Here is an 18,545-nt window from a genome sequence, read left to right as displayed (position 1 = left end):
AAGGGGTCTACAGAGAGCTGACTGAGGGGCTCCCTCCCCAAACTCCAAGCAAACCTAGACAACCAGAGGTAGCTTCCCAACCCTGAGCTGGGACACAAGGTGGCACCAATGTCACAACACAGTTGGGGATCCATGAAAGAAAAACCAGGGACCCAAAGTCAAGGATGCCAGAGAAGTAGCCTTCACAACTGGAGATCATTATCTGAAAAAAACAGCAGCTATCTTTCCAAAGCTTTCTCACAGACACAATGAGCTGATCTAGGCATCTCTGCCCTAAGTCAACCTTCCCGTGCATGCTTTCTGATTTCAGATACCCCCCCCCAACCCCCACACACTTCTAAAGAAGGCACAGGATAGCCAAACCAGCTCTCACAAATGGTTACACTGCAGGCTGCCTGAGATCAATACACATGGTGCAGGCTACAGCTCAGACAAAAGATCAGAGGGCTCAAAACCACAAAAGCCAAGGGTCTTTGTGCAGTCAGCCTCTCCCTACTAATAAAAGAATCAGAAAGGACCACAACATTTTTAAACCAAACACCAGAGAAAAACAAAGACACCAAATAATAAGACCAAATAATTAAAATTAAAATAGTAATTACTGCAATCTTTTCCTCCTTCACTTCCTCCCATGTGAGTAAGGTGCTTTAGAGAATTAAGGAGATTCTTAACTAGTGATTTAAAAAGTAGTGATTTTGCTTTTGTTTTTAACATTCTTAGTTTCTCAGAGTATATGTGACCAAAGTCTAAGAAATTAAATTTGCCAAGATACATTGAAGAAAATTTTGCATACTCTAGAGACCAACTCTAAAAACTGTACTAGGATCCAATCTAAAGTAACATTTACCAGCAAAACTTGTAATTATAAACAGTATGATCTAGCCAGGCAGTCTTTGGGAGGCAGAGGCAGGTGGATTTCTGAGTTTGAGGCCAGCCTGGTCTACAGAGTGAGTTCCAGGATAGCCAGAACTACACAGAGAAACCCTGTCTCAAAAAATTAAAAAATAAATAGATAATAAACAAACAGTATGATCTGCCCTCATTAAGCAATGCAACTATTTTGATTGATTAGTACTTAATTTTAACTTAACAAACCTGTCCTGAATGATTCAGTCATCACAGAGACAACAATACAAAACCACAGTAATGAAAATGTAGCTCCAGCTTTTGTCTACATAACAAGGAACTACACTAAGGACTGAAGAGTGCTAATATGCACATACATTAAGAGTCTTGGCCCCAGAGAAACAATGTAAAATCATCTAAACCAAGCAATCAAGCAGTGATGTATGAATAGAGATCTTAAATGCTAAACATGTATCAGCCAGCTGTACAGGTTTAAAAAAATGTAATACATATTGTGAACAATTTGCTGTGGGGATAAACATACACAAAAGTGACTATAAGAAGACTCAAAATTAAGAAAAAATTGTAGAGTAATACCCAATAAACAAAGACAAGTGCTAAAATGATCAGAAAGGAAAGAATCTAGATTGGGTGGATGAAAACTCAGAAAGAGGTTATTTGGAATCAAAAACAAGGAAAATAAAATTAAATAAATAAATAATTTGGAGGTAGGAGCAGAAACTGATGGAACAGTCTCACTGTGCAAAAGAAAGTGGGTGAGTAGGTATCTTAGAGTTTTATTACTGTGAAGAGACACAATGACCAAGGAAACTTTTATAAGGAAAACATTTCATTGGGCTGACTTACAGTTTCAGAGTCTCAGTCCATTATCATCATGGTGGGAAGCATGGCAGCATTCAGGCAGACATGGTGCTGGAGAAGGAGGTGAGAGTTCTACATCTTGATCTGTAAGTAGCAGCAGGGGACTGTGACCACACTGGGCGTAGCTTGAACATCTATTAAAACCTCAAAGTCTACTTGCACAGTGACATGGCCACACAACATGGCCACACATACTCCAATAAAGCTACACCTCCTCATAGTGCAGCTCCCTATGGGACAAGCATCCAAACACATGAACCTATGGGGGCCATTCCTGTCCAAACCATCACAATAGATAAGTCTTCAGACAGGAAGTGCATAGCTAAAACTATACATAAGTTAAAATTTCCAGATATCTTCATCAACCCACAAGACAAACTACTAAACCACTGCAGAGATTAGTCCCAGGAAGAGTAGATAGAGCTGATAGAAGAGACGGCAAAAACAAAAACAAAAAGGTAATTAAGTGATACTGTCTGGAGCCCAGTATGTTTTCTGTCATGAGCAGGTTGTGATAAAGTTTTAGTGTAGCCGCCCGCGGCCACAAATCAACTGGGTTCACCTGAAAGGGGGGCTGGGAATGAAAGGGGACGGAGGTCAAGAAGAGATGAGGCCAAGACAAAGTTCTCTGATCAAGGCCTGAAATTTCATAATTGGCTTTCACATATAAAGGGAAAGCCCCACCCTCCAGAATCTCTTCTCGGTTCAGCCCAGGGGCTGGGCAAGGAGATAGCAGTTCGGAAGGTGTCAAGGCTAGCTCAGCAGGCAGTCCATTCTTCTTAGCTCAGGTAGCCTGCTCCAAGGCGCTAAGGCTGGTAATGCAATGCCTCTCCTAGGTCCTACAATTGCTTGATCTATTGTGGTAAAAGACTTGCAGGCCTTCTCAGGCCTGGGGGAAGGGCACATTTTAGGGTCCCTGTGGGAAGAGGAATGACAGGTCCTCTCCACTCAGGAATCATATACAGGATTGACTGTGAGATGGTCAGTTCCCCAAGAGGAGAGACAGTATGCCAGAGACAGAGGTTTGATATTTAAATGCTCTTTAATAATGCACAGCAAACAATATATTATCACCAATGCTAAAGCTATTGTAACAAGAGGTATTGCCACATTTTCTATGCATTGACTCTATCAATATCAATACAATAAACACAAATAGTAAGTTGTTAATTACCGAAGAAATAAACACAGCAGTAAGTACATTACTATTCATGAGTTATAAGACCTGAGTCCTTATGACTGTAGTTTCCAGCAGCTTAGGTTGGGAGAGTGCTTGACCACCAAGATAAGGGCATTCTGTGGTTTCCAGCAGCTCAGGTCCAGAGAGTGTTTGACCACAAAGTGAGAGGCTTCAGTCTCTTGGCTGTCTCCTTGATGATTGCTCAGTCTCTTGGCTGCTCTTTGATGATCAATGCTGCAGAGTGCTTGGGCTCTCCACTACAGAGGAGGCCTGAAAGGAGGATCATGCTGGGTAACCATTGCTACCAGTGTGATGAAGTGCTCCGGCCAAGGGCTCCTTTTTATGCTTGAATTAGGGTTACTTCTGACATACACGGCAGATAACCAGATGTGTCTTGTTATCTGTGAGGCTATGACTTTGTTATCACACTTATGACTGGTTATCACACTTATTCAAAACAACTTATTTTAATGCACAAATATTTTGATTCATAAGGTTTTCAAAACTACTTTTGATTATCAAAACAACTTCTGGTTATCACAGCACTTCAAAACAACTTCACTTCAAACTTGTTTTCTTTCCTATTACAAATATGGAGTCAGTCCTGTTAAGGGCCTGCTCCTTAGAGATACCCTTTCCAGACTGACAATCTGGCCCTCTCCTGACTTCTTTGGCAAAACCAAATGTTTTCTGCTGTGTATGTACCATTTCTCAAGCAAAAAAGAACATCAGATCCTTTCTTGGGAAAATCACAAGCATGCACCACAAAGGACCTCAGGGCCAATCCTAATCCTGAGTTGCTGCATGAAGATCCATGAAGTGAAGCCTGGGTCACTCTACAGATTCCAAGATGTTGAAGACACCAAAGCTGTGAGACATCTGCCAGGAAGAGTAGCTTTCAGAGTGGAACCAGCCTGTTAGAAATATATTCTGCAGGCAGAAAAGATGGAGGGTTGGAGCCAGCTAAGCCCTCCGACATCAGATATTAAGCTAGAGAACTGGCTTTCAACCTTCCTAATACTGTATCCCTTTAATACAGTTCCTTCCGTTGTGGTGACTCCCAACTATAAAATTATTTTCTTTGCTACTTCATGACTGTCATTTTGCTACTGTCATGAATTGTCATGTAAATATCAGGTTTCAGATGGGTCATGCCCCACAGCTGGGAATTGCTGAGCTGGGGATTCGGTGATTACATGCTGCATTATCGGTCTTGTTTGGTCCAGCATTTTCTGACTATGCCCCCATTCCTCCTTTTAGGAATAGTAATGTATATCTGTGACATTATATGCTGTAATTAATTCACTATTCAAACTCACGGGGTTTTATTGAGACTGTGGAAGACTATGGGGGCTTCTGAAGTAGGATTGAATACACTTTGAATTATAACAATGGTCTCTGAGCCTTTGGGGCCTGGGAGTGGAATGTAGTGGTTTAAATGAGAATGTCTACCATAGGCTCAAATATCTGAACCCTGATGTTGACTTAACACCTCACTAGAGGCAGGCTCTGAGGATGGTATGCAGACTAGCCTCAATTCCAGGTCACTCTCTCTGTTCATGTTTGGGGTTTAACATGTGATCTCCCAGCTCCCTGCCATGAAAGTCTCATCCTTCTGGAAGCACAAGCCAAAATAATCTCTTCCATAAACTGCCTTGGTCATAGTATTTTTTTATAGCAACAGAAAAGTAAATAATACAGACTATAAATAATTGAGGATTAAAACATTTTTTTCCTTAATCCTAAAAAGTTCACAATAAAATTGGGCACCAAAAAAGTTAAATGTACTCAACCTCTGTATTCCACTAAATATTTCAGACAGCGTCCCATCCTGCTGCATAGCAGAACTGCTCCTCCAGCATCTGGATCTTGGCAGCCATGTACTCCTCCTAATCAACCAAGAAAAGGCAAGACAATAAACAACAGTTACAGCTCCCTGCCACACAATTAACTTAAAAGCCCCCTGATAGATTTATAAATACAGTCTCACTTTTTTAACCCTAAAATAATTAGGCTTCACTGTTTTGATTATCATGTCTTTAAAGTAAAGCTACAGGTGACAACAGTGGTATGTGTTGTCCAAACTGCAAATGATTTGTTTTTACTGATTATTAAAATTTTATATGTTCACTGTATTTTCTCAAAAATTGACACATAAAAAGAAAATGTTTTACTCTATTTAGATGATTAACTGACAACATGATGTACTAGATACTTATATATTTTCCCCAATTCTCAGTATTTCTAGCAATGCTGAGATAAACTAAAATATATTAAATTGTTCTGTGCAAGAATATCTACTTCCTCAGGACAAAATCCTTGATAGTAAAGTAAACTTTAAGGGTTAGAGTTTATGAACAGTGAAAATACAGAGTTGGTGTATAAAGTCACATGTTATACCTGAAGCCATATCATAACATAAAAATAACAAAAATTATCTAGACATGTAAATATCTTTAATCATTAAAACACACCTATTTCCCAGCCATCATTTTCTGCTTGCTTCCTACAACACTGCCTCATGGTGTGTGGAACTTCTGTATGGGGAGAAAAAAATAAGTCAATGTTATACCATAATGTACTCTTCATTGATCTTCTATCAAGGGAAATAGGAAATTTGAAAATTTAAATGTCCAATTAACACAAGACAAAAGATTAATGCCAAATAAACCTTATCAAAATATGTTATTCTCAGGTTGCTTTATCAGTTCAATCTGTCCAGAGAACATCCTCCCTACAATTTAAGCCTCATATGTAAACACTTTTCAACTTTTCATCTTGGTCAGAGAGGTTGATGGAGAAAGAATCTATGCCCTCCTGAAAAACAACACTTAACATTCACTTTGCATAAAACATCAATAAATCCAACATTACTATCACCTATTTTTTTTTTACCACTAACTAGTTAAACAATCTACTAAAATATTCCCTTTATCATCTGACCTAAAATGGCTCCTAAACCGTGTCATGCTAGCCACTCAAGCAAACACACACACAGAATAACACATTTGCCATACAAATGCATCCCCCAAGAAGTTCATTAAAAGAACACATCGTAAGGGGCTGATTATTGTTGTAACAAATTTAATACATGAGGCTGAAATATAATACAGCAAGGGGGTATTACTGCAGCCCCATGCCAAGATGTGCTCTTGAAAAATTACTACATGAGAGAGGTCAGGTATAAGGGTGTTTATTGGGAGAAGGGAGAGGGGTGAGGCCTGCAGACTGGGTAAAGGCAGACAGACAAGAGAAGGGAGTGGGGGCAGAGGACAAAAAACACTGGCATTCGTAAGGCAACACTGTGCCATACAACACCATGATTACTAAATGCTGTCATGTCTCAAGCTTCAGGCTTAGGGACTAACTAGTAAGCCAGTTAAGTCATTGTTAGATCCAAAGAGGCACAAAGTCAAATTTTTCTAGCTACAAGTTAGGCTATCACTGCATTATCATTCATAAATACAATATTCACATAGCTTTCTATAATTATCTAAGTTTATATCAAAGATTATTATATGAAGCCTTACATACACTATCAAAGTCAAATTGGCTTTGGTAAGGTTTATGAGAATCTTTAAAACATATTTTATCAACACACATGACTCTTAGTTTTTGAAATGACCTTTGATTTGGTTTCTCTTTCCAACATTTGTATTAATGACTATATATATATATATATATATATATATATATATATATATATATATATATATGAAAGATAGGTAAAGATACACAGACGTTATCAGCTAAGTCACAGGAGTGAGAAAGACAATTTATATGTTTTAGGTGGCATATGTAAAAGGCCTTGAGAATAAATTACTAATTCTGCGGACAGAAGAGTTTTGCTTCTAAACTTGCTCTAGGCATGTGCAAGGGTGTTCAGTGGTGTCCTCATTATGAAGCCCAGAATTTCCATGCTTCTCTTAAATTCTCCTTAAGTAGCTTATTTGCCAGTCCTAAAGATTTCATCCCTTAAGAGTCAAAGGAATTCCTATTACAAAATTACTGGTTCAAAATTCCGAATCTATACACCTCCTTTTAAAAGCAAATGACTTGAGAATTCTGTGAATGTGTATGTCACAGTCATTAAATGTAACTATATGCAGTCAAATGAATGAGAATGTCCCCACAGACTCAGATATTTGGACACTTGTCATCTGGTGGTGCTATTTGGAAGGGATTAACAGGTATGGCCTTGCTGGAGGAAGTAAGTCCCAGGAGGTGAGCTTTGAGAGGTTGAAGACTGTTGTCATATCCAGTCTGTATGCAGCTTAGAACACACAACACCAGACCAAACAGTTCCAAGGGGGAGAGTTTATTCAGGAGATAGGGCAAACACGGGGTGGGGGGGTGGGGGAAGAGAAATAGAAGAAGATGGAAGAAGAGAGCAAGGTCAGGGGGTTCCTCCTGTTTTATATGGGTGGTGACATATCCTCTCCCAGGTAAAGGTGAGGTAGCCAGGTGGATTCTGGGAATGTATGGCAGTTGCCTTAGCAACAATGTGGGGGTTGCCTAGATGTGATGCCACTGGGTTCCGGAGCCTGATACCAACAACCTCACATTAGTTAATCTGTGAAGTGGACTGAAGTAACCCTGGCAAGAAGCAACTGGCTAGAGCAACTGTATTCCACTATGACAACACTTTTGTTTACTCTACAGTCAATTTACAAATACAACTGTGACACAAAAAAATAAACTATACAAATAAGAGCCACCTAAGAACAAAATTAGTGGGTAGAGAACTTTAGCCTTTTCAATAACCGTGCTATGTTCAAGGAGATAAAGCAAAGGATAAAAGTTAACTTATAAGTCTTTAGCCTCAAAACAAATTACAAATCTGTTTTAAGTTCAAGCCAATAGAGGCTAGCTAGCAATGCAACCAGAGCCTATCTCAAACACACCAATAACCAAAATAAGTAAGTGCAAGTGCCTCTGAGTGATGTTTAATCAATCCAATTACTGTAATCATATCCAGATGTAAAGTGCTACCTTACCTTCACTTAGAGTTACAAGAAAAATTTGTTAGCTAAAACAAATATACAATGAGTTAATTGGTGTGCACATTTAGTCATATGACATAGCTCATGTGACACAAATTCAGAGAAAGCAATCTGTGGCTGCTCAAGGATAAGGTGAGATAAGCTTGGTTTAAGACCACTCCTATCTCTCTTCTCAGGACCTTTTCCCTTACTTTTTTTTTTTTTTTCCGAGACAGGGTTTCTCTGTGTAGCCCTGGCTGTCCTGGAACTCACTCTGTAGACCAGGCTGGCCTTGAACTCAGAAATCCACCTGCCTCTGCCTCCCAAGTGTTGGGATTAAAGGCATGCGCCACCACTGCCCAGCCTTTTCCCTTACCTTAACCATCAGTTTTCTACTTAGTTACTTACAACTGAGGACATTAAGTACAGTGGAATCCAGGTTCATCTGTAGTTAAAGGGGTTTCTCCAGAAGAAATACAATGGGACATTCTTTTAAATGAAGAGAGCTAGTGAAACTGGGATATCATATGCAAAGAAAGGTGGACCATTAGCTTACACTATATATAAATAGTAATTCAAAATTGATTTTAAAATGGACTTAAACATAAAACCAAAACTATTGCGCTCTAGAAAGAAAAAATAGGTGACTATTTGGCAGTGGACTTGGCAATATTTCTTGGATATGGTATGAAAAGCACAAGAACAAAAAAAATAGATAAACTAGAAAATATTCAGATTTAATACTGTGGAAGCAGAAGGGGTCCATGACAGATATCAACTGGAACAAAGGAGTAGGAGCTGGAGGGAGGCATGAACAAATGATAGATATGCATGAAAATTCTGTGATAAATCCCATGAGTTTGTATGCTAACTAAAACTCATAATTAAACTTCTGGGGAGAAAAAATAAAATACTGGAGCTGAAGAGATGATTCAGCACTTAAGAACATTTGCTTCTCTTGCACAGGACCAAAGCTTAGTATCCAGCACCCACAAGGAAGCTTGGAACCCTCTCTAACTCCAGTTTCAGGACATCCAACATTTTCTGCCCTCTACATGCATGCTGTAAATATACCTTTATGTAGACAAATACTCATATGCTGAATATCATAATTATCACTACTCAAATCACCCTGCTGGTGGCAACAGCACACAATCCTCATCACCCACCAAAATGCTCTGGATTCACAAATGAAACACACACACACACACACACACACACACACCACACACACACACACCACACACACACACATACCACACACACACACACATACACACACACAGACAGCCTTCTATTTAATATACTTTAAACAGCACAATGTCTGGGTACACTGAACCAGTCCTTTGTTTCAGCTGGATCATGTCACAAAGCAGGCTCAGCAGGCAGTCTGTTCTTCTAGGTTCTTCTAGGTTCAAGTGTAAACAAAGAGGCTGACTTCACCTAGGTGTTAAGGTCCTGTGTGGCATGCAAGGTCTGTTCAGTCTGCTCAAGGCTGAGGAGGGCACAATGAAATATTATTTAGACTTAGGAAATTTAATAAGTGCAACCACATAATTATGAAAATTTGCTAAGAAAAAGCGCCAGTTTGTAAACCCACTCAGACCAGATACTTCAGTTTACCAACCCACTCAGACCAGATACTTCAAGTACTAAAGAGAGACTGAAAATAGGACACTGTGTTTTGGGACTGGAGGTAGTAACAGAAGCATCTTAGGTCAAGATGAAAGGGATCTACTGATGAATGGTGGTAATGTCTGTTGCACACTATAGTAAAGTTACTGAACATATCATGTAAAAAATGGTTTGGACCAGAGATGGATGAGCAGCCAAGAGCACTAGCTTCTCTTTCAGAGGACTGTGGTGGGCTCTGTTGCCAGCACCCACATGGCGATTTGCAACTCCAGTACCAGGAGTACCCAATGCTGTCTTCTAGTGAAAGAAAATTTTAAAATAGGCCTGTCAGAAGCCAGGACCCTTGCCTCTTACCCTCACCCCCTACTTCTCCCCACCTGCACAATGTCTCCTGCAGCTTCATCTCCCTAGCAACCACAAGGTTCTGTTTGATAGTTACAAATAGATTTTTAGATGTAAAGCAGTGTACCGTATCTTTTGAAGTAGGCAGTTGGACCGCCATTGTTTTAGGGCACAGGCCCAGAAGATTCTGTACTTTCCCATCACCTGGATCCAACTTTCCCATCACCTGGATCCCTCTTACCCCTCCCTTTGAAAAATGTATTATAAATAAGCACTTGGTGCCCAAATATATGACTCTTGACAAACATTTGCTTCCTTGAGTCCATTCTCTCTCTCGCTCGCCCGTTCTTCCAGGTTGCAATCCTCCTCATCCCTCACGAATAACCTAGGGCCCGCAGGTCGGGTCAGGTGGCGTCCAAATGTTGGGGCTCGAGGCACGGATTCCTCAGGACGGAGCTTTGGCAGAAGAAGGCGTGCGCATGGTATATTGAGTGAGACAGGATCATCGCCCGTGACCTGTTGTCCTCGGGGTAAGTTTCATTCTGTCCCATAAGAATGGGCCATTCATTGTCGAAGGAGGCATCCTTTATAAAGGACCTCAAACAGAGTCTCAGAGAGAGAGGAATTAGGGTTAAGAAAAAAGATCTTATTGATTTCTTTGTGTTTATTGATGAACAGTGTCCTTGGTTTATGCTTGACGGTCCTATCATACACCCTAAGAAGTGGCAAAAAGTGGGTCGTGAACTAAATGAAAAAATTAAATGTGAAGGTGATGGTGCAGTTAATCCAACAATTTTTTCATTTTGGGGTATTATTAGGGACATTATTGAGGATGCAGACAAAGATTTGGGTAAGCGCCAGCTCTTGTTGGTCGCAGAATACTGCTTATCACAATCATGCCCTGGCTCCGCTGGTTCCTCCCACCTGCCATCTCAGGCCTCTGTTCCTTTTACACTTATTGATATGCCTCATGAGTCTCAGCTTCCCTCCTCGTCCGATTCTCCTCATATTTATCCTGATTTGTCGGCTTTGGATTCTTCTCACCCCTGGCCTCGCCTGTGCGCCCTTGTCATAGTTCTGTGCCCGCGGCTCCTTTGCCCCCACAATATGTGCCTCTAGCCACTGGCGACCCTTACATCTCTCACTCTCAAACTTCCTACTGTAATCCTGTTCTTCGGAAGCCTCTGCTTCTATGCCCTCCCTATGCTGCTTTTCGATATTTGTCTCCATCCCCCTCCCTAGCCGCCGCCTCGACCCGCTCCTGCATGCAGCGTTTTTGGTCTTCCAGCCACAGCCGAGATCGCAGATCTGGCGCACAACGTTTCTGCACTCCCAACAGCCACCGCGATCGCAGCTCCTCTGCTCTCCCAGCCGCTGCTTCAGCGGGCAGCGATTCTGCCCTTCCAGAGGTTCCAGCCTTGACACATTTTGCCCCCATCCTTTCAGCTTCAGCGGGCTCTGCCTCAGCGCTCTCCGCTGCTTCTGAATCACAGCCTTTGGATCCTGGAGCTTCTGCCACGTTTGTGAAAGAAGCGTCTCCCTCAGCCACAACACCATTTCCGGTTTCTTTGGTCCCCTGCAACACTCCCTATCCCTGCGATTCTGACCTTTCCTACTATTTTGTCTGCTTCCCTTTCTGATATGAAGGCCCGACTTTCTTCCCAGGTCCATGAATTGACAGAGATCTTTCACCTACAGGAACAGATTTCACGGCTTTCTGCCCTGTATCCCTCCTCCTCGTCACCTGATCCTCAGCACCTCATCTTTCCTGTCACTCTCTCACAGGGGCTGAGCTCCCTAGGCAGCTGCAGCAGCAACAGCAGCAGGCTGCTTTCCCCGACCCAGAGCCTTTGAACTTCAGGGTGAAACCGCTGCTTTCACAATCTTGACTGGCCTTCTCTCAGGGCACCTTCTGCTTCCCTCCCCATGCTCGCCTTTCCAACCTTCTCTCTCTTTCTGATATGCGAAACTGCCTTTTTTTCTCAGGTTCGTGAGCTGAGAGACATTCTCCATCTCCAGAAAATAAGTTTCACATTTCTTGGTCCTTTGCTGTTTCTCTGCCTCTCCTCCAGATTCCTTCCACCTAGCCTTTCCTGTTACCCGATCACAGGTTCCTTACAGACACCCACAGCTTCTGATTCTGAGTCTTGGCAGACTTTGCAGTACCCCACCCCCCACCCCCGCTTCCTGCCTTGTGCCTGCTTCCTCTTCTGAGCCCTGGGTCTGAGCAGCCAGGTGACCAGGCAGTACATCCTCAGGAGGCTTTACAATAAAACTTCCTCACCTTTACAATAAACTTCTTAAGACCATCCCTGCTGGGGGCCAGCCCAGCCCCGACATGGGAAGAGAGAGAGAGAGAGAGAGAGAGAGAGAGAGAGAGAGAGAGAGAGAGAGAGAGAGAACTATCCTAAAAACTTCTGAGTGTTAGTATTTCGTCTAAACTCCACATCCCCTGTTACCTGGCAATAGCCAGGTATGCTCCTCCCCACAGTTACCTGGCAACAGCCAGGTATGCTCCTCCCCACAGTTACCTGGCAACCTCCAGGTAGCCTGATCCACTATAAAAGGGGCTGCTTGCCCCCTCCTCTCTCTCTTACTCCCTCTCTTCTTCTCTTGCTCTCTTCCTCTCTTACCCTCTTGCCTCTCTGTCCCCTCCCCCATCTTTCTCTCTCTCCACGTAGTCATGGCTGGCCTCTACTTCTCTTCTCTCCCCACCTTTGCCCTTTCCCCTGAATAAACTTTCTCCCCCTTGGAACCGCATGGTCTGGAGTGGTCTGTTCTGAGCTGCGTGGGACTACTTCTTAAAACAACAACAATGGTGCCAAGTGACTCGGATAGGAAAACTTCGGAATACTAACACTGAGGATAAGAGACTGCAGGCTAGGGTGATTAACACCTGTAGTCTAACAACAGAAGATTATGCAAGGTGGCTTTGTTCTATCTCAACAGGAACTGCTGGGCTCTAACTGCTGGGTCACAGAAAAAAAAAGACATTTAAAAAAAAAAGTTGCTATGGAGTTTATTAAGTGTAAAAAATATTTTATAAAAGCTATCTGAGGGGAAACGTGAAAAGGTCCTGAGTGGAGAGGAAGAGATTCTAACAAAGTAAAATTCTAAGTGATGGGGTCTTAACTAATTAATTGATTCCTAACTCGCTAATTTCTAATTCACTAATTTAATTAACTCACTATTCTAACTGACCATTCTAACTAACTAATTCTTATCTTTTTGCTCTCAGAACTTATACATCTTTCAGAGTACATGGTCACATGTTACAAGGTTCATCACAAGTTCACACCAAATTTCAAGTCATAAATTGAAATAGAAGTTTACAACATAAAATGTTTACATGAATACCCATTAGAAGTAATTATTTAGCTAGACATTTATCACCTGTTTATCTTTATAGGTTTGCAGAAAGTTTGAAATTATAATTTAAGAAATTAGTAAAGTTTTATATAGATAAATCTAGATAATATTTTTTTGTTCTGGTATTTATAATAAATTGTGGAATTTTTAGTAATTTAGGCTAATTGTTTTATGACCTCTTGAAATGTGCTTTAAGCAGGAGGAGATTCAGCAAACCACCGGTGGTTCAGCCCTTAAGGCTCCCACCCGCAGAGGGTGCACCATCTCTTGGTGTGTGGGTTCGAGTCCTGCTGCCGTCTCTCCCATACCATGTCTTGTGGGGAAAAAAAAAAAAAGCAGGAGAAGATTCAGTTACTATTTCTCTCGAGATAATTAATTGATAATACTCGGGAGATTGATAGAATTTTTATTATAGTTTAATTATGTTTGAGAGATTTAATAACAGTTTTGTTATAAAAGAGCTTAATAATTATTGATATAATTTTAGAAGTTTTTATAGGGTCATCACTAAGATTTAAGAAGTCATTTATTTGCCTATATAATATTATTATAAGATAGTACATCTTTGTGGATCTACAGAGATCTGCTACAAAGGAGAGTGCTATTACTTGGGTATATTAATATAATTATAATAATAATAATAATAATAATAACAATAAATATATCAATAATAAAAATAATTAACAATTATTGATATAATTTTAAGAATTTTTATAGAGTTATTATTAAGATTTAAAAAGTTATTTATTTGCCTATATAGTATCACTATAAGACAGTACATTTTCGTAGATCTATAGAGATCTGCTAGGTGATCTCTATAAAGGGAAATGCTATTGCTTGGTGATATTATTAATAATAATAATAAAGAGAAAAATATATTAATAACAAAAAGTTTTCCTAAAATCATGTCCATCATAGCCTTACTAATGGGACATACTTGTTACAGATTATATAGTAATCTGAGGCAAACATTTTAAGATGATTGTTTGCTCATTGTTAGCTTGTCCCATTATGGCTTTTGATATTTTAGTTCTGCTGACCTCATTATTTCCTTGGTAAATGCTTTTTTTGAGGATGTCCATAATACCAGCGTCTCCTTTAAACAGTTCTGTGCCCAGATTAATATTAAACATGTTACTGGTATTCCATATAACCCCCAAGGACAGGGCATTGTAGAAAGGGCACATCAGACCTTAAAGAACATGCTCTTAAAATTACAACATTCAGGGGGCATTTTATACCCACAAAAGGGGAATCATAAAATTTTGTTAAATCATGCACTATTTGTTCTTAATTTTTTGACCCTTGATGAAAAAGGAAAGTCTGCAGCAGATAGGTTCTGGCATCCTACTACAGCAGACTCCTATGCCAAAGTCATGTGGAAAGATCCATTGACAAAGTGGAATGGTCCTGACCCAGTCCTTATCTGGGGGAAGGGACACGCGTGCATATATGATTCAAAGGAACAAAATGCCAGATGGCTACCAGAAAGACTACTAAAATTGGCTAACTCTACCCCAGGGATACTCCCTGAGAATGGTTCTTAACTGTGCTTCCTTTCAGAAAGATGCATCCAGTTGCCTTATTTCTCCTACTCCTCCTGCTCATACTTCAGATTTATCCAACTGTGAGTATTAAATCCCAACACTCCCCATATCAGATTTATAACTTTACTTGGGTCATAATAAATCAAGCAGGAGACATTGTTAATTCCAGCTCTTCACTTGGAACCCAGCCTTCATGGCCCTCTTTAGAGGTGGATCTTTGTACTCTTGCCCTGGGAGCCAGTGCAGATTGGGGGACCCCCTCTCATTATTGGCCCCAAAGTCAGCCTGTTGATGCACCTAACCCCAATTATGATGGCCACCTTATAGGATGTAATTCCTTTGATAGGAGAGTCTCCTTGGCCAATGATCCATCTGGCCTTTATGTATGCCCTGGACCTACTCACCGTGATCGCTCTCAAAATTATAAATGTGGCTATAGCTCTGATTATTATTGTGCATCTTGGGGCTGTGAAACCACAGGAGATGCATATTGGAGACCCCATTCTTCCTGGGATTATATCACTTTAAGGAGAAAGTTTCTACATACATATTTATAGGATAAACTAGGAATTAAGACCGCCCAACCATTTAAATCCTGGTGTGCATTCAAATGGTGTGTCCCTCTTCTTATATCCTTTACGGATGTAGGAAAGAGTAAAGACTGGACAGGCCAAGGGTATGAATGGGGTCTACGTCTAAGAGAATGCTCGACCTTTTCACTCAGACCCGGGACTCATTTTTAGAATTAAGCTCCTTAAGAGTATCCCTAATAAAAATGTTGCTGCTGTGGGCCCTAATCCTGCCCTACAGCACCCTCGGCCACCAGCCAAGCCCGTCACCAGGCCTGGAACTATTGTTCCAGCCATTTTATCTCTCCCCACCTCCCCCCAGGTTGCCTTATTCCAGCCCACTATACCTGCGGGTCCTCCTAATTCTGCTGACCTTATTATTTCTTTGGCAAATGCCTCCCTTGAAGCTATTCATAATACCAGTGAATATCAATATCGAGAATGTTGGATTTGTTTTTCACCTACTCTCCCTTTTTATGAGGGAATAGCTATTTTTACCCCTCCCTTCTTTTCTGATAATAGCAATTTGTTATTATGGGCCACTTCACCTGAAAGAGGTCTCACTCTTGGTTCCATTTCGGGCATGGGCCTTTGCCTTTTGGGGCCCTCTATGCTTCCCCCCCCCCCCAAGATTTGGTCCCTATTTGCAATCAGATATTGATTTTAAATAATACCTTTTTATATACCATTGCATCCAATGGTACATATTTTGCCTGTGCCACTGGATTGACATTATATATTTCCAATTTTGAATTTTTAAGGACCAGAGATTATTGTGTAGTTGTTACCATTCTTCCTCATTTTCTTATTCATGACTCAGAGTCTTTTCTTAATATTCTAGATCAAGGTCCTTCTCTTAGGATCAAACGAGAGCCTCTGACAGCCCTTACGTTGTCTGTCATATTAGGAATCAGCGCTGTTGGCGCAGGAACAGGCATTGCTTCTCTAGTCACCTCCAATAATCATTATGCCCATCTTCAGTCTCTCATTGATAAAGATTTAAATAATTTGAGAGAAGGAATACAAGACCTTAAGGACTCTGTGGCTTCTCTTTCTGAGGTGGTGTTACAGAACAGGAGAGGACTTGACCTTGTCTTCCTTAAGGAAGGGGGTCTCTGCGTAGCCCTCAGAGAAGAATGTTGCTTTTACTCTGATAAGACAGGCCTTGTCCAAAATAGCCTGGACAAGGTCAAAAAGAGTTTAGAGGAAAGAAAAAGAGCCAGAGAACAAGAGTCATGGTATCAAAATTGGTTCTCTACTTCACCTTGGCTTACTACCCTATTGCCTAGTTTACTAGGACCTTTTGTTGGTATTTTATTGCTTTTGTCTTTTGGCCCTTGGGCTTTTAACCGTCTCACAAGTTTTGTTAAGAACCAGATTGATGCTGCCATCAAGAAGCCGGTTGAAGTTCATTACCATCAACTGAAGATTGAGGGAGATCCAGAAGTGACTCTGCCGGAGACAGGCGCAGCTGCCAGCCCCCTGCCTCCCCCTATGGCTGACCCCTAGACTTCCACACCCTCAAGAAAAGTTCCTGGCATACCTGGCTCTGCCCTCGTTTCTCTCGCTAGGGAGCCTGGCCTCTTGATCATCCCAACAAAAATTGGCTTTTTTCTAAACTAAGGCCTGCCTTTGATGTGGTCCTCTAATATCGGGGAGTCTTCCATTATGACAATATTATACCCCAAATGACAAATGGCTGATAACCTAGACATTCACACAGGGATTAGGATGGCTGTGAGTTAGCCCAATGACGGGATTATTGTAGGTCCACTTCCCAGGGGCCCACCCAATGCAGCTGGAAAGGAGTGCGTGGTGCTGGGAGTGGATGCAGCCTACATAGCCTAAGACAGGGTCCTTACCCTCCTTTCACCCACCTCGGGGTCCCTTGATGTTGCCCATTGTCGATAGCCTAAAGCCTTTGACCATCAACGTGACTCGTCTCACATTAATGTCTTGGGGTTATGAACTCGTCTAAGACCCCCCCCACAATTTGACCTCCAAATTCTAAACTCATGTAGTTGGGATTGATCACAGGATGCCCTCTCCATCTAAACAGAGAAGGGGGAGATGTCAGAAGCCAGGACCCTTGCCTCTTACCCTCACCCCCTACTTCTCCCCACCTGCACAATGTCTCCTGCAGCTTCATCTCCCTAGCAACCACAAGGTTCTGTTTGATAGTTACAAATAGATTTTTAGATGTAAAGCAGTGTACCGTATCTTTTGAAGTAGGCAGTTGGACCGCCATTGTTTTAGGGCACAGGCCCAGAAGATTCTGTACTTTCCCATCACCTGGATCCAACTTTCCCATCACCTGGATCCCTCTTACCCCCTCCCTTTGAAAAATGTATTATAAATAAGCACTTGGTGCCCAAATATATGACTCTTGACAAGCATTTGCTTCCTTGAGTCCATTCTCTCTCTCGCTCGCCCGTTCTTCCAGGTTGCAATCCTCCTCATCCCTCACGAATAACCTAGGGCCCGCAGGTTGGGTCATAGGCCCAAACTAATAAAATAACAGGGCCCTGTGATTCCTTTTCCTAACCTAAATAGTTAAAAATGCCTGTCAGCAGGTTTGGGCCCAATTAAATAGTTACAGAAAATATAGAGTTATAGGACCAAGGACAAGGGCCTGTTGAGCCTCCCAAGGACTTGGCCAGACACATAGATAAAAAATATACAAAGACATCCTTAGAAGAACAGAGATATGTCCAAATGAGTAATGGGCCATCTGGTGTTCCTCCAGACCCTTTCTCCCTCCCCTTGAGGTCTTCTCAAGGTCCAAGAAACTGCAATTAACTAGATACTATGTTAACTTAGACTGGTACAGTCTGCTGATGTAAAACAACCAATCGTGTATATCCACATAAAAATCTCCCAATTCCCCCACCCCTTGACTATATAAGTCCTAATTCTTAGAGCCTTGAGGTCAGTCCCTCTATCCCCTATGTGAGATATGGAGATATGGACTGGCCCTGAGCTCTGATATTACACTGCCTCATGTGTTTACATCAAGTTGGTCTCTTGTGAGTTTTTTGGGTGGGCGCCGTCCTGAGACTTGAGTGAGAATCCCCCTTTGAGTCCTTTCACTAGCATCTGTGGTTACCAGGCACAAATGTGGTCCAGAGACATACAAGGAAGCAAAACACCTTTACACATAAAACTTTAAAAAAAAATCAAAGTGTGTTCATTT

General features: G+C 41.4%; 1 protein-coding gene and 1 long non-coding RNA gene across 2 annotated transcripts in view; one reads left to right on the top strand and one right to left on the bottom strand.

Annotated features, from left to right (window-relative positions):
- LOC143434488 (zinc finger protein 431-like) overlaps positions 1–17,748 on the top strand; it is a 63,741-nt gene extending 45,993 nt beyond the window's left edge. The window contains exons 4-6 of the mRNA XM_076913221.1: positions 10,222–10,397; positions 14,800–14,863; positions 16,730–17,748. Coding sequence (XP_076769336.1) covers positions 10,222–10,397; positions 14,800–14,863; positions 16,730–16,778 — 289 coding nt within the window. The 3' untranslated portion in view covers positions 16,779–17,748. The remainder of the gene's footprint in view (positions 1–10,221; positions 10,398–14,799; positions 14,864–16,729) is intronic.
- On the bottom strand, positions 2,773–10,306 carry LOC143434489 (uncharacterized). Its single transcript, XR_013103954.1, has 4 exons — positions 10,174–10,306; positions 5,383–5,445; positions 4,702–4,797; positions 2,773–3,838 (listed from the first exon to the last, which is right to left on the bottom strand). It is a non-coding gene; the product is annotated as an uncharacterized LOC143434489 (long non-coding RNA).
- Positions 17,749–18,545: the final 797 nt, after the last annotated feature.

This window comes from Arvicanthis niloticus, chromosome 15 (genome assembly GCF_011762505.2).
Source record: "Arvicanthis niloticus isolate mArvNil1 chromosome 15, mArvNil1.pat.X, whole genome shotgun sequence".
NCBI classification, from domain to species: domain Eukaryota; kingdom Metazoa; phylum Chordata; class Mammalia; order Rodentia; family Muridae; genus Arvicanthis; species Arvicanthis niloticus.
The sequence above is the reverse complement of the archived record's forward strand: the minus strand, read 5'-3'. Positions and strand labels throughout refer to the sequence as shown.